At 36.3% G+C, this 17,846-nt stretch overlaps 1 protein-coding gene across 2 annotated transcripts in view; it reads left to right on the top strand.

Moving 5' to 3' along the window:
- The window catches only part of pspc1 (paraspeckle component 1), a 55,919-nt gene that overhangs the window by 27,011 nt on the left and 11,062 nt on the right, over positions 1 to 17,846 (top strand). For both annotated transcript variants that reach the window (XM_084107175.1, XM_084107176.1), the window contains exon 6: positions 12,137 to 12,242. In XM_084107175.1, the coding sequence (XP_083963301.1) occupies positions 12,137 to 12,242 (106 nt within the window). The remainder of the gene's footprint in view (positions 1 to 12,136; positions 12,243 to 17,846) is intronic.

The following is a 17,846-nucleotide window of genomic DNA, read 5'->3' as shown; positions in this document are numbered from 1 at the left end:
CAGTGCACTCCCTGATGCGATACTGTAGTAGACGGTTGCATAGTTATAATTTTCTCCCTGATATTATCAATCTTATAAGTGAAGAAGTTCATAAAGTCATTACTGCTGTGCTGCCTGGAAACTTCTGGGCTTGAAGCTTTATTTATAGCTTCATCTAGGTGAAAGAGTCTATGTGATGGGATTTGTCTGGCCTTGGTGACGAGACAGCTGGCAGACGGTTGGTTTAGCCAGTCTGTCTGCTTCCTGACCTGAGCCCCAATTCATGTTTGAGCTCTAAGACTATGGGCCCTATTTTAACGATCTGAAACACAAGTGTCAAGCGCAAAGTAACTTTGTGGGCGGGTCTTGGGCGCTGTTGCTATTTTCCCGGCGGGATAAATGACTCTTGTGCCAGGCGCGAATCTAAAATGGGTTGGTCTGAAGTAGCTTCATTATTCATAGGTGTGGTTTGGGCGTAACGTGAAATAAACCAATCAGAGCGTCATCTCACATTCCCTTTAAGAGCAGACGCATTTTTTCCATAGCGGATTGCTATTGTAACGGCGGATTTGCCAGGCGCGCGCCAGGAGCGGTTCACAGCCAAGGAGAGCAACGCTCTCGTCACGGCCGTAAAAGAGAGAAGTTACATTGAAATGGAGAAACCCACCCAAATTAACTTCGGTTAAACAGGCGTATGATAATTTGGGTAAATGTGTAAGCTAGATGTATGCTTTTATAATAAATTGTCTGTCTATCTATCTATCTATCTATCTATCTATCGTAATAATGTATGATTTGCAAAAATGAAAACTGCTGCTTCTGTGTAGATGAGAGAATCAAAGTGTATGCGCGTTGTGCACACGCTACATTGATTATGGCCAAGCATGATTATGGCCAAGCACCCTTAAAATAGCATATGAATAACATGCGCAACGTGCCACTGACTTTAAACAATTTTTTCCTGGTTAGTGGCGCAATTGTTTTCTAAACCTGCAAAATAGCATGAAGGAACGTTTGCGCCGAAACACGCCTCCTTTTTTGCGCTGAACCGCCCAGGGAGCGCAAGTTCATTCCCTAGTTTAGCGACATGCTTCTGTGGAGGGAAAAGTGCGCTTTGCGCGGGTGCAAAATAGGAATGATACATGCGTCGGTGTACAAAGTCAACTGCGCTGGGTGCAAGATAGGGCCCTATGTGCCATATTACTAGAGAGAAGAGCAGCACCATCCAATGAGGGATGAATACCATCTCTTTTCAACAGGTCAGGTCTGCCCCAAAAACTTTTCCAATTGTCTATGAATTCTATATTATTTTGCAGACTCCATTTAGACAGCCAGCCATTGAGTGAGGACAATCTACTAAGTATCTCATCACTCCTGTGAACAGGAAGGGGGCCAGAGCAAATTACAGTGCCTGACATCGTCCTTGCGAGTTCACACACCTCTTTAACATTCATTTTAGTGATCTCCGACTGGCGGAGTCGAACATCATTAGTGCCGACGTGAATAATAATCTTAGAGAATTTACGATTAGCATTAGCCATCACTTTTAAATTTGCTTTGATGTCAGGCGCAAACATGTGACTATGGTGGCTGGTGTCTCTATTTTCACGTTCCGTGAAATAGAATCGCCAATAACTAGGGCACATTCAACAGGATTCACAGTGAGTGTTTTACTGAGAGGGGAGAACCTGTTTAATGTTGTAATCGGAACGGAAGAGCGGTGTTTTGTCCCGCGACTACAGCGCCTCAACATCACCCAATTGCCCTGCTGCACGGGCTCTACAGCTGGAACCGAACAATGTACAGAGTTCACTAAGCTAGTCGCATCCAAAGCAGTATCTAAAGCCCTTGCACTCTTACAATTAACCTTGATTAAAGCTTGGATGTGTATCTCTAGTACTGAAATCTTCCCCGTCAGCTTTACTATCTTCCTGCATTTATCACATGTAAATCCTGTGCTGACAGAGAAGGCTATGCTATACATGTTACATGGTATGCAAGTGACAGAAGATGACATGACTCACCGTGTTTGTTGACTGATCCTACTCACTAAGTTGTTTGATGAACTCGTAAAAGGCACGAGAAAAAATAAATAAATAAATAAAGAGCGGACCAATGGCACGCTAACAGGCTAGCGAATTAATAGCATGTTGTGCTGGCAATAACGATTTAGATTGAAGCTAGCGATGTCAGGTTTATGTGTGATGTTGAGTAAGCTATATTTAGCAGTATAAACAACAAGGAATGATAGTAAATAATGATTCAAAACAGAAAGATATACAGGGCTCTCAAGTGCCACGCATTTCGGTCTTTTGTCACGCACTCCCGCCACACATTGTATTTCTCACGCAGAAAAACTATTTATAATATATTTAATATGCCGCATCGCCCAAAATTTATCTGCCCGCGCCGCTCTCACTATGGAACCGGCAGGAATCAAGCGCATCTCCCCTGGAATTCTTAGTCGATCCTGCCACTTATCAGCCAATCAAAAAAAAAAGAAAGGGGCTACACAATAGCCAATCAGAAAATAGCACTTTTGTATCTGGGTAAGATTTAACGCAACAACCAATGAAAAGCATATCCTGGAATTGTTCACGTGATTCTGCTATGTCTTCCAAAAGGAAACCACTCCGAGCATCACTTTGAGCACAGAGTAAGTCATGATCTCCTGTTTTAATGTTACAACAAACAACAGTGACAACTTGACTGCTGTTAGAGAATGTTTCCCAGATAATTAGCATCAATTTTTCATGAGTGTCTGTAACTTAGCAAACAGTTTTACAGCCTGTTCACTGACAACACCTGCTCAGAACAAGTAGTCTAGGACTAGTCATATTTTCGTTATCACACGATGACTGACATATTGTCACATTATAAACATCTCTCTCTCCAAATAGGCTTAATAATTTTATTAGCATTTTAATAATTTTAGTGTATTGCATAGTCGATGTAATAGGTCACTTTTAAAATCATGTCATATTTTATAATTATATCCTGGCCATGGATGCATTAATCATTGAATCTGTCTTTCAAAGATGTGTGGGGGGAATGTCACTCTTGCCTGTCTTCAAAATTGAGAGCCCTGGATATACGAAGCTTACAGACGCAAACCAACGCAACTGCAGCAGCAGGAGCAGCGAGGCAGACAAGAGCAATCAAACACTATTAATACTTTCTCATTTACCGTCAGCATTCAGCATATGTGCATTTATATAATTTAAACAAATCTTTGAATATCTAATAAACATTTAATTTCACAAACCTTGCAGGGTTAGTCGAAACCAGCTGTCAGATATTCTGAAGTGCGCATTTGTAGCCTGCATCAACATGTTACTGTGCGTGACCATCAGATCAGCTTCACTGGAGACGCACGATCGAAACTTTAAACCCTTGATTTCAAACTATGCTGCACTATATTCAGTTACCACTATGTCATATGCATGTCATTTTCACTGTGCTCTGTTACCTTGTCTTTTTTTGAAAAATGATTCCCAGTGCACACAAATTTACCAGATTACTGAGTGCCCTGTTGATTTAAAGTATTTACTTTTTATTCATATTTTTTCCAAACAATTTATTTATTTGTGAAAAATACAGTAATATGAATATTATTATATTATATTCTTGTTATTTATTTATTTAATCAGAGACAATACACATTAATAATATATAACATGTAAAATGTGCCAGATTTAGTCAACACTGGCTAATTTTTATCCGTAGGCCCTTAGCTGATTGATGTTAAGGACAGAAAAAAAAACACAACAACTTTAAAACAATTTTGATTCAACAGTAACCATATTTTTAGCCGTTTAGAGAACCATGAAAGGCCTGTTATGCGTTTTCTTTCAGCTCTGTTTGAAGTCTATTCCACTCATGTGTTCCTCTGCAAGCAAAAGATAACTGACCAAAGATAGTTATTCTCAATGGTACATTACAATCACCCCTAGTACCAGCTCATGTACACTGTCCTGCTATCTGATCAATATAATCCTTAAAAACTGGTGGAGCAAGACCATTTAAAATCTTAAAAACAAGTACTAAGTCAGCTAATTGAATCAAATGTTCTTAACTTAAAGGGGAAAACTTCGTTAAAACACTACAATGGTGAGAACTATTTGGCTTTTTTATCTAGCACCTTAAGAGTTTGCTTATATACAATTTCAACCGGTTTAAGAACCATACAGTATGTAATATGTGGGATAATTATCGAGATCATAAATAAAACTGCTGCTGCTTTAGTCAAAACCAATAAATCTAAAATTTGCTAAATTAAATGTCTGTCCTCAATGTACAGACTAATGTATTACCTCAAGTTTCTGTCCCTGGACGAATACTTTTGCTTTCACATCATGATCTGGCTTTTTAGTAAAAAAAAAACCATACAAACAGTTTTCCTGACATTTAAGATGTAAAGTGATTTGATAAGCCATTGTGAAACCTGATTCATGGTATCAGTCAATTTCTGTGCCGCCTGTTGTTGAATTTTTGCGTGTACATACAGGACAACATCATCAGCATACATTTGACAAATGACATCTGGAGGACAGACATTTGGTAAATCATTTACATGCATACCAAACAACAATGGACCTAAAATAGAACTTTGTGGAACTCCAATATTATAATTTAGATATTTTGATGTTGCATTTATAACCCTTACATACTGTTTTCTATTTTCTAAATATTTAAACCACATAATGGCCTCAGTTGAAAATTTTTTATTTGATAACCTAGAGAGCAAAATATCATGATTTACAGTTTCAAAAGCTTTCTTAAAATCCAATAATACAGCACCAACTACACCTCTTCTATCCATTTTAGATGTAATATTTTTTTCTAAAAAATTGTATAGGATGAAGAGAAAATGCACTATTAAGATATGCATTTAATTGCTCTGATACCCATTTTCTCAGTGACTTTAGACATTGTAGAAAGAATACTTATTGGTCTATATATACTAATTTCGACAATTTAGAGGGAAATTTTTTTTGAATTAACTTGAGTTAATGGTCCTATGATTAATTAATTCTTTATAATAAAAAAATAAATTAAGTTATGTTTCTCAAATTTTACCATATCAATTTTGTATTACCTTTTCCTTCCTCTATTCTAGAAATATATACAAATGTTCTTTTGCTTTTCTAATTTCACATTACTTTATTCCTTAATTTATTAAAATGTCCCTTCTTGTATTCCATCTTAGATTTAAGAAACCGATTCAATGCAAAATCTCTTTTTTTCATAAGTGACCAGATATTTTCATTTAACCAGACAATTTTGCTTCCTGTCTACTTTTAACTTGCCTCATAAAGCTATTTACGGTATTTTGAATAATATCCGTTAAAACATTTGCATCTCTTTCAGTACAATTATGGGAGAAATGTTCTTCCCAATTTTATCTTTTAATGCATTTTTAGATGATTAAATTCACTTTTTGGTACTCTACAATTACATTGTAGCAAATTGGCTCATAAGGAAAATATTAATAATTATTCATAACTTATGATTAATTATGAATATCTGGATCAGTTAATCGGATTAACTTGATGTAGCTACATTAACATTACAACCAATTAATCAGTTCATCCTGTGAACCCTCAATATTGATTTATTGATAGAAATGTTAATTTCCGGGGGTTGGGAAATAACTTTCTAACTGTACAGTACTACAAAGAGAATTTAGTCAGAATCTGAATCATTAAATTGACTTTTTATGCAGGCCAGATAATCAGAAACAAATACATATTGTATTGTAATCGTATACTGAACGTACCGAGAAGGCCAGGAGAAGGAAGGGCTTGTGCTGAAGCAATTTAAAGCCTGAGAAAGGTCCCACCTCTCAGGGTTGGCTCGACCAATAAGAAAAGTGGAATTTCCAAGCGGGAAATTCCTCTGTTGGGAGGATTTATGACTCTGTTTCAAGTGTGGTTAGACATGGGCCTTGCCATTTGTGTCCATTTATACTCAGATAGATATAACAAACACACACTGCATTCTATGAAAAGGTGATGTACACTAAAGTGTGAGTCATTAAATGAGGATTAATTAGATAGGAGACAAGATATAGGTGGGGTTACATTTAACTAGTAGTTCTCTCATAAAGCATGCATGAAATAAATACAAATGCAAGATACAGTATACAAGGCATAATATTATCACACACAATGTCCTGGCATGCATGTTCATTTATAGATCAGTTTGTCTATAAATGAATGCAGGAAAGTCTGTTTTAAGGGCTGTAAGTCTTTCCTATGGCCTCGTCTGAACACATGACCACATTTTTAACAGCAATAAAACTCAATAAAAATCTTATCTGATGGTAGTCATGGTTCTTGCCCTATTTGGGGAAATGGGACCATAGATCCTTAGAGTGAGTTTTAAAGATTATTTGTTAAATATAACAAATAATTGTGTCTGATTTGTCTCAGTCGTTACAACATGTTTCTTTATTTATAGCCTGATAACCAACCCTCTTCTTTGTCAATTTTCTCACTATAAGTGTTACATTTTGATCAGACAATCCTATAATCATTAAAATACTTAATTATGTGATCAGATTTATTGGTAAAGATTGGTAAAAAATCTATTTGTTACACAGAAGATCTAGTTATTCTTGTAGGTCCAAGAAAGTTGTAAGTTGTTTCAAATTAAAATTGCTAATTATGTTTTTCAAATTTGCATCAATTTTATCTAGCCAATTTACATTTAAGTCACCAAGTAGAATAACTTCTTTAGTCAAATCACATACTTGAAGCTTCTATAATTTATCAAAAAATTAAATATTTGTCGAAGGTGGTCGATAAACATCTATAATTATATACTGTAAAACATTTGTAGTGAGAGGGAAACATCTAAGTCTATACATTCAATATCAAAATCATAAGCTAACTGTACTAGGGATGCTAACGATTAATCGACGATCGATTAATTGTTGTTAATACATTTAATCGATAAAACTTAAGCAGGTTCATTTGCATGCATGCTGCTCAACTGCGAAACGTCAAGCAGAGACGAGGAAAAACACTGGCACAACACTGGCATGCACTTGAGTAATCGACCATTGTGGTTTTGATTAACGCCTTAAACCCAAAGTGTACCGCCGGCGATAGACCCCGGGCGGGTTTAGTACCACCCGCGGACGTCTCCTAGAGACAAAGAAATTCATAATCGTATTTTTCAAAACTACTACCTTAAAGGTGCTCTAAGCGATGTTGCATGTTTTTTAGGCCGAAACATTTTTTGTCACATACAGCAAACATCTCCTCACTATCCGCTAGCTGCCTGTCCCCTGAACACACAAAAACGCGGTGTCTGTAGACAGCCCAGGCTCCACAAACTGCAACAAAAACAAACTGGCCCAGCCTGGACCACGAAACAAAACAAACAGTGTCCCAGCCAATAACCGACAAGAATGATTTGGGGGGTTAGTGCGCGTGCACATGAAGGGGGGTGTGGGGAGTGGAGGAGAGAGAAGCATTAAGAGGGAGGTTAGCTAGAGGAGAGATGTCCTAGACAACGACTAACGTTAGAATTATATTCTCTTGAATTTTGATATGGCCGACACACGACCAAAGAGACGAACGTGTGAATTCCCGAGGGGTAGGGGACAGGATGAGGAGGAGGGAGGGACGAGCTAGCCTCCATTTTGTTTGACAATACTTCGAACGTCAACAAGAAGTGACGTCACCCAACATCGCTTAGAGCACCTTAAACACAAAATGGGTGTCATTTGAAAGCTCAGAGTCTGAACTTTACAATGAATGTAGCCAATTTGATTAACATACAGCTCATGGAAGCATGCACAAATCGAAGAAAATGGCACAGCATTTTTTACAGCAGATTCTTACAAATAAAATGAGCCTAAAATCAAAATAATCCATTGCGTTGATCAAGATATTCCTCATGGAGGAACAGTTTTAAAAGTGCCCATTAGGGGGAGTCAAGGCTGAACAAAAAGGCCATATTGGTTCCAAATGCTGTAACTTTATGCTATCACCAAAAAAATTGATCCAGATGCAGCTCACATGTAGAGTGACTCTCCTACCTTATTTCCTTCCTGAGTTATTGCATGTCAAATAAGAAAGATATGCAAAATCATAATAAAAATTGTGTGTATATATATATGTAAATATGTGTATGTGTATTAGGGGTGTCGCAATATACCGGTGTTGACGATAATCGTGATATTCAAAGCATGAAATATCGACATTGTGTTAATTTAGAGTGTGACAATATACCGGTATTGGCGATAATAACCACAATGTTTAAAATGAATAGGACTCTTATGATAACATGACACGTAAATACTACAGCGCCAGTACCTGGTTGACCTCTCAAGTGGCAGTATTGCACCCGCGAACACCTGTCAAATAAGACGACGACGCAGCGCTCGTCCGCGCTCGCGTAGCTAGAGTGAAACACTCTGTCCACAACCGAAAAAAGTAAGCTCGCCAGTAATAAGAAAAGAGTTCTTCGACTTCATCAAAGAAAACAGCACATTAAAGATGGTCGCACACCGGACGAGAAACGCAGCGCCACGTATTTAAAATTAGAACACATTCTGTATGAGTGTAGGCCTACACCTTTTACAGTCTATGGTGTACACACACCGGCGGCGCCCAGCAACGGCTCAGGACCTTGTTCAAAATCCTGCCGCGACACAGAGCGCCATTTACATCATTTTATATTAAATTTACATTATATTTGTCTCAAATCATCCTAAATGATTTCACCCTGTGCTGCAATATACATTTAATTTTACATTTATTTACAGAAATCAGCTGCTTGAATGAAAATTGCTGATGTTATCGGATTTTCAGGTGATATTCTAAATGCATTCAGTTAACGGTTAACGGTTAACGCTCTGAGGTAAAGTGTTCAGATGACAGACTCAGCAACTATTGTATTTAATTGTACAGTATAATCATAACATAGTACAGACATTATCTCAATTCCATAATGTCCTTAAACATAATGATATTGCTGGCCATAAACTGAGAAAGTGCGCGTCCGGTGTGCGATACCTCGAGTTGTCATAGACGCGACGCGGCTATTATTTTACTAGTCATGGAATGGGAAACGTGAAATTAACTGTTAACGGGGTTTCTGTGTTCATATAGGCCTATTTAATAAAGGGTGATTATTAAAATTAAGAACCCTGTTTTCTTTACTCATCTTATTTTTGTATTTGCACTTGATTTTTTTTGTTAAAATCTGCTATCTGCATGACTTTATTGGCAATAGGTTTAAGAGCTTTTCAGTTCTTCAGGAAACCTTCAGACAGTGTTTGGCTTCAGTTTAAAACCAGATAAACTTCACATGCTTGTCTTCCTTCACAAAAAATTGCCATAGATTGAGTACGAAAGAAGTAAAAATGCATGTGCCTTGTTTATCAGTATCCTTATGTTTGTTGGGTAAAAAAGAAAAACTATATAAACAAAGTAAAAATTAATTTGACTGATAACTACTACCCCCCCCAAAATTTGAGAGTGTGCGACTGAATTTTACATCCAGTCGCACATGTGCGACCAGTAATTTTTTACGTTAAACATGGAAGGGGCGCGTCAATGAATCCGGAATGTGTGATGACGAGTGTGAGAAGAATAGGGAATGGCCACTGTAACTGGCTAATGTGTGGAGGGGGAGGGTCCTAGAGATAATCGAGCGCGCGACCGCGCATAAACGTCTGTGGGAAGGAAACAGACTAACGGAGACAAATATCAATGTCACAGACACAGTCGGATGATGATTCAGAGTCAGAGGTTTGTGAGGTGATAAAGTCCCGAACCCACCATTTTCAGGAAGACTGGCTGAGAGAATTCAACTGGTTGAGGTACTGTAATGAAACGAACTTAATGAACTGCGAATGTTGCAGTCGCTTCCCCAGAACTGCGGGGAACACAAAGTTTGCAGACAGTGCAGGCACTTCGCAGTTTAAACACAATACGCTAGTTAGACACAATCTCAGCCTCAAGCATAGAGTGACATGTTTATAAATGAAAACAAAATGAAAGCGGAAAAAAACTACGCTACTCATTTCTGCTTCACAGACCGTTTAATAGTTCGAACCAATAATAGACAGCGCAGAGCTTCTCTCGCCAGTCGCGGGCGGATCTTGATCACGCAACACCGTTACATCGTTGAGATCCAGTGAAGAAATCCATTGAGTTCGCGACAGAATTAATAACATTGCTGCGAGATCCAGTGAGAAACATTCAGATTCGACGCAGAATTCTGTTATAAACCATATCAGATCAAACAGCACTGACGTGGAAACCAGGAGAAACATGTGCCATGAACGAACAAGTTATAGAAGACTTTAGGTCCACAGATCAGCAACATTCACCATGGATTTAATGTAGTAACACTAACTGTAACTATGGTTATAACAGTAGCCTACACATATCTTTTTCCAGCACTTGAAAACTATAATATTTAAATGTTATTTTTAATGTGTTGACCAAATCATTTTATGTTCATCCTTTAAAGATTGTCCCTATTTATAAAACTAAAAGTTTCAAGAAGTAGGAAAACTCAAAATAAAAAAAATAAAAAAAGATTAAATTACCATTGTAAACATAGACGACGCTTATTGGCTATTTTCACTCCCTAATAGCTATTTTGTCACTCATTTTGCTTTTGAATTAATATTAAGACATTATGAATGATAATAATTAAAGTTAACTATCTATACACCTCAAATTAAGCTCAGTGCTTTGTCATCCCACAGTGCTACCAAATACTTTCTGTAGAACTTAGTGCTTCTGCCCTCAAATGTTAGTCTGGAGCCCTGCTAACTTAAAATAAAACTGCACATTGTAATTTCTGTACGTTAAATCTATTTATTATCAAAGCATTTGTCAGTAAGTAATACAGTTATGTGGGGGGAAAATATGAATAATTGCATTGCAAGGTGATTTAAGGTGTGACCCTAAATTTTCTGCTTGCGCTCCTAAAATTTTAAGTCAGGGGCTACAGCGCTCCTAATAAAAAAAGTTAGTCTGGAGCCCTGATTGGTTCCAAATGCTGTAACTTTTGATTACTTTATGCTATCACCACAGTTTTGGAGTTATGAGTCTTTACTTTTTGTGTGTCACTCAGAAAAAAAACAACTCTAAAAGTTGTTGGCTGTAACTGATTGTTTACAGTTTAAAGGAAGTTACTCCCATAATTTGTGCAAAGCATCATGGGGTAGGTTTTGTGACAGTGTTTTTTTTTACCACCGGGTGGTAATACATTTTGTTATATAAAAATAATTGGCTTAAACATGGCTTAAACATCCATTTCGTCCATTTTCATCCATTTCCACAAAACGTGTGTGTTGTGTTTAGCACTTTCGTCAGTGAAACGCACTATAGGCTGTAAAACACTGAAATAAATGTCAGTAAATAATGTTAATCTAAATAATATAAGCAAGTTAAATATAAAAAATAAAATGAAAAACATTCATTAGATTTCCCCCCAAAAAAGATAAATGTGTTGTCATATATACCGCTCTGCACTTTGATAGGGATGTGGGAGATGAGCAGGACAGAGACCATCTCATCTAATGTCTTCTCCCGATGTTCCAAAGCAACTTCTTGTAAAAGGTCTGAAGCAGGCGCAAAAGACATTAAGGCTGTTTGATGTTGCGCTGCCAGAGAAAGCCAAACTAAATTACCAGTGTGTATGAAATGTGCTTTACAAATAAACTTGACGTGCCTTACCAATTCTGACATGCACAAAATGTGTTAAATAGAATTTGACGTGCAAGTAAAAAGGTTTTTTTAATTAAAATTAAACGAAAGGAAGAAATGTTTATATTCCCCTGCAAAAATGGGTAAAACATGAGTGAAGATCTGAGAAAATAAACGAGATTCCATGTCCAGTGGAATAACTCATGTAATGTTAAATTTGTGGAAAATCGAGTGAAAACAGAAAACGGATACAAGGCTAGCAGACGGCTTAAATATATGGGCTTGTGTACCTTTCTCATTTGGCATGAATTTAAATGTTTCCCTGGTTCTGATGTAACATTTAATTGCTAACATATTTTATTTTATTTTTTAAGCAAAGCTTTGTGCTTTACTCGCTGAAATATTCACATTTTGGTGTACCAGATGGTCGATCTGAGCATGTGCAGTTTAACTGAATTTGATTTATATATGCTTAGGCATGAAGAAGAGAGACGTAGACGTGAGGAAGATATGATGCGTCATAGAGAGCACCTTGACATGAGACGCCAACCAGATGGATTCAAGCCCAGTTTCATGGAGAGTGTGAGTACAGGCAAAATGCTTCACTTTCATTCTGATGTTGTATTTCTTTTAGCAGGGCTCCAGACTGTGACTAAAATGGTCACAACAATGTTCCCACGTTTGATGGTTTGAGACAAACATAATGTGATTTTGTATGGTTAGTTATTGGCGGAGGACAGCATTAACCCCCTGGGGTCGGCGGTCGCACCAGCGTGATCACCTCGCTTTTTTTCTTATCAGTGCAAAAGACACTCAAATAACTCAGTCTATTTTTGTCATACAGGCAAGTTTTATACATCATTCAAAACTGTTAAATATCTACTTTTATTTGTGTACATAATAAATAACAAACTCATAATAAAAACAAAATGTTCTGCTTTTCATAAAATAAAGAAAATAAACATGATGCGTGTTCTGCCGTCTCTCTGTGTGAAGTTCCTTCTGAAACGTGACAGAAAATGAACTATCTCAGCGAATACTTGCCACCCATACTTGAGATATGTTTTTAGAAAGCTTGAAGTGTCTATTTTTAGATGTAAATCATATCAAAAACAAATATTCTCTAAGTAATCCGTATGAAAGTAACGAGATGCACAGTTTCTCAAGCGCCTGCTCATTACCTCTAATGTGACCACACATGCGCGTACGAGTGATTCACATGCAAATAGTCCACATGAAGGAACGTGAACCTGTAAACGCCCTCAAAACAAAGCATCAGACTTCATCATACCACTACTTTTAATCGAGTTTGGAAGACACACTGTGAGTTTACACTGGATTTACCTCAGAAGAAGAATGCGATTTGAAGATACGATTTTTAAGGTAAGAAATGCATTATCACTTATAATAGTTAGCATGTTATTGTTGCATACACTTCACATTGTACTAGTTGAACCGAGGGTTGTTCCATAAAAGACACTTAGAAAAGCGGGGATTAAACTCCAAAACCGGACTTGAATGAGCCTAACAAATAAGTTGGGGCTAAAGTGGTTCCATAAAAGGTAATTGAAGTTCACGCAATCTCACTAATTTGATCCAGGTTTATCTAGTCTAGATAATTGCGTGTGCACGCGTTTCTGAAGCAGCCCTAGAGGTCGATCGTGGATCAAATCGATCCACCATCAAACAGCGTATATTTTGTGCTGTTTTGTGCGTTTGTGACACTTTTTTTTTTTTTCAGTGCAAAACTTACATTTTACAGTTATATTCTCCATCTGTAAATATTAGAAAGTCATGCAAATGTATCCATTTTGCTGCTAATCTTCATATTGAACGAGCGCGCATGCGCGCCAAATAGGAGCGCAATAATTCTGACTAAAATATACATTTTGCTTGGAAAATTAATATGCGATATTTTATAACACTAGAAATATCTTCTAATTATAATAATTTATCTTTAGGAAGTTGGATAAGTTGCCGTAAACTTCTAGCGAACAGAAGTACTTCAGTGAACAGAAGTAGCCTAATTCAGGGAAGATTTTTTTAAAGAAACTAAATATATAAATATACAAAATATAGTTTTGGGTATATGACCTATGCTACTTAATAAAGATGATGTAAACTTATTTAGAATGCTGAGAATTACAGCTTTTAATGCAATATTTTTTTGGAGAAAGCCAGAATCCCCAGTTTTAAATGGGTAGATTTAGTTTCTAAAGTACATTATGGAGAGGATAACATGAAATTAAGAGCAAATGTATACATTTTGAAAAGATATGTGCAACTCTAAAATCAAAGAATATTCCATAAAATAAAGGAATATATATTAGCCTACATTAACTACATTTTTATATAACCCTCCTTCCCTTTTATTTCTAGTTATTTGTTACTTTTTTATTTACTTATTTAATGTTGAATATTTGATTATTCAAATAATAATACTTGAATAACTATTAGGAATTATGTGTCATTATAAGAGTTTGACATAAATATGTGAATGTTAAATTTTTATTAATATTTATTTATTGTTTTTTTTGTCTTTTCCCCCTTAAATCATATGTAAAAGTGTCTAACTATGTACTTTTTGGTTATTGTTCTAATCATGTGTTTTTTAGGTGGGTATTATCACAAAAGACAAAAGTAGAAGGAAAAATAAGGAATATTTATTGGGGGGAAATGTCTTTAAAGGAACTGTCAAATTTTATAATTGTGTTAAATGTGTTTGAATTGAAAGACATAATAAAGTACATAATAAATATATATATATATATATAGATAAATTAGACAATATATATATATATATATATATATATATATATATATATATATATATATATATATATATATATATAGTCTAATTTATCATTGTAGCCTTATTTAAGTTGATTTTCTGTATACTGTGTATTTATTTTTGGAGTAATAGTGGTTAATAAAGTCCAATAATGGTATGAGAGAGTATCAGTAGTAATATCATTGTGTTCTTGTCGGTCAGTGTTAGAGGATCTGTGTAACAACTGAGGCTTAGCATGACAGTTAGCCTGCCCTGGACCAGGCTAGTTTCCCAGCATAAGTTGCCAGGGTAACTGAGTTTGAACTATTTTAAGTTTGCTTTATGAAACAGAATCCACCGACAATAAGTCTGACTAACCAAAATGAGCCTGGCTTGTATTCTAATCATGTTTTATGGAACAACCCTCTGGTGTCAGACTGAAATGGATGGAAACATATTGAAATATGAACTATAGACAGGTAGGCAACCTTTCAGTGTTAAATAAATATACATGTACGACACAAGGATGTTTTAAGCTTGATAATATAAAACACAGCATGAAATAAAAGTAGGCTAGTATACGTTTACACTAACATGATGAATATTATAATGTTTAGACCCTTGTTTACTGTTAAATACTGTGTTCGTGGATATCTGTTCAAACGTAGATGTTTATAATGTGGTAACAATAATGGAAAGCACTGTAATTTTGGGTCACTAGATTGCCCTAGTAGCTTTTGAGGGCCACATTATAGCCCTGTGCATTTGAAAGCAAAACGTGCCAAACATTAGGCTACCTGTTTTTACTCCAATCTCATTTCATAATGTCAAAACAAATGATAACATTTGAAGTAACATATGATAATCCATATATGTTTCTCTAGTGTAGTGTACTGAAGTGTTCCTTTTTATTGATTTATCGTTATAGGCCGCCTGCATTTCTGTAAAGTAAAAATTATTATTTTATGCAGCCCTACAAGTATATGCCTAAAAGGCACAACAAACCTGGTGTTCATATTTTATATATATATATCATACCTGCAAACTAGTCGCTTTTCGGCGAAAATTGCCGTTTTGAATGGGAAAATGTCATCCACGTGTATATATATAATTATTATTATTTTATTATTTTTTTTTAAATTTTAATTAACTTTAATTTTAAATCGCGATTTTAACCAGAAAATCACAATTAGATTTTATTCCCCAAATCGTGCAGCCCTATAGTTTCTCATGATATCAGCATGTTCACAGTTGTCTTTTCTTTTTATATATATATATATATATATAATACAGGGACCAGATGACACTGATGAGCCCTGCTGACTTGAACATTCACATGCGTCTCTGTACATGAACATGGTAAAATGAAGCAAACACCTTGGAAATGGGCACAAAGGTGTGTGACTTCACGTCTCTCTGTTTAGATCAGTGTGCTCAAGAATGTGCCTTTTTGTCTTTTGTATCTTAGGACTATTGTTGTGTTGTAAATAAATTAAAAAAATCAAAAAGCCATCCTTTTTTAAATCTCTCCTCCTCCTTTGTTTTGTAGTTCCCTCTCAGTCCCACCTGATAGGGCCATTAGGGGAGGGTATTTGTCTTCCCAGGTGTGAAACACCTCAATATTCATGATGATTCACGCCTCATCGCATACAGCTTTCTTACACAAAACATGTCTTACAAATTTTACAAATTTTAAATCAATATGTTCATGGCAGGATGTTTTTCACATCGTTTTAAAGCAAAAACTCTAGACTAAGTGATACAATTTTCAAAAGTCTTGTAAACAAATAGTATGGGTTTTATGGCCTTATTTCAGTGACAATTTTTGTTTTTTCACAAACCACGCATGAATGTCATTATCTCAAAACTACAAACTTTTACATACATGCTGCTGACGTATTATTGTAGCAGAGTTTGTGCTGAATACAGTGTAATCAGACTTTAGCCATGAAAATGTCACAAGTAACAGAAATAAGCACAAATGTCAGAGCATGTTAGAACACCTCCAGGGCCCAGAAAACACCTCAGACCCCAGAGGGTTAAAACACAATGACGTTTTATTTCACGTCTTTGCGTTTGCATTGCCTCTCGCATTGAGCTATTTGATCTACAACCATTTAAGTATTCCTACAGCAACTGATTTGGCACACATCATTCTTTCTTTCTATGAAACCTTTTTTTCTGCGCGGCTGCACAATGTGATAAAGAAATTTGCTATCATAATTTAAAGGGGTCATGAATTTAGAAATCAAAGTTTCCCTCATCTTTTTACATGTAAGAGGTCATTGTACTATAAAAAGGTGTGTGTGTATTTACATTTATATTTAATCATTTAGCAGACGCTTTTATCCAAAGCGACTTACAAATGATAACAATAGAAGCAATCAAATCAACAATAGGGCAACAATATGTAAGTGCTGTGACAAGTCCCAGTTAGTCTAGCACAGTACACGTAGCAAGTTTTTTTTTTTAAATAATAAAAATATAATAAAATAAATACAGTTGTAATCAAAATTATTCAACCCCCATTGCAAATCAGGTTTGTTGGCAAATTTTACAGACTTTCAGCTGTTTGCAATGAACAAATCAAACAAAAGTAATTGAAATAGCTCAACACAACAAGTGTTTCAAGTGGTTTCCTCAAATTCAACTGAAAATGCAACTTTTAATGACTTCTGCAGTCTCAAAATTATTCAACCCTTTCATGGCAAGCAACTGTAGTACTCTAGCAAACGAGATGTATAACCAGACACCAGCTTCTGGCAGCATTTCTGAGGAATCTTAGTCCATTTCTCATGAGCAATGGCCTCCAGTTCAGGAATATTCTTGGGTTTGCGTGCTGCAACCGCCCTCTTCAAATTCCACCAGAGATTTTCTATGGGGTTCAAGTCAAGTGACTGTAATGGCCACTGTAGAATATTCCAAGACGACTTCTGCAACCAACCTCTTCAAATCCCACCAGAGATTTTCCATGGGGTTCAAGTCAAGTGACTGTAATGGCCACTGTAGAATATTCCAAGACGACTTCTGCAACCAAATTTTGGTGGAATTTGAGGTATGCTTGGGATCATTGTCCTGTTGGAAGATCCAATGACACCCAAGCTTCAGCTTACTCACTGACGGCATGATGTTTTCTCCTAGGGTTCTGTAATATACAAAAATGAATCTTCCCTTCCACACTCTGCAGGTTTCCAGTGCCAGAGGATGCAAAGCAACCCCAGGGCATCACCGTGCCAACACCATGCTTAACTTTAGGCAGAGTGTTCTTCTCAGCATATGCTTAATTCTTCTTCGTCCAGACATACCGCTGAGCCGAATAATTCCAGTTTTGTTTCATCGCTCCACAGAACAGAATCCCAAACCTTCTGTGGCTTATTTATATGATTTTGAGCCAGGTAGTGTAATGCAGGGTTTCT

This window comes from Abramis brama (assembly GCF_963993115.1).
Source record: "Abramis brama genome assembly, chromosome: 2".
In the NCBI taxonomy this organism is placed as follows: Eukaryota; Metazoa; Chordata; class Actinopteri; order Cypriniformes; family Leuciscidae; genus Abramis; species Abramis brama.
Note: the sequence above shows the minus strand (reverse complement) of the source record. Positions and strands in the feature narration are given on the sequence as shown.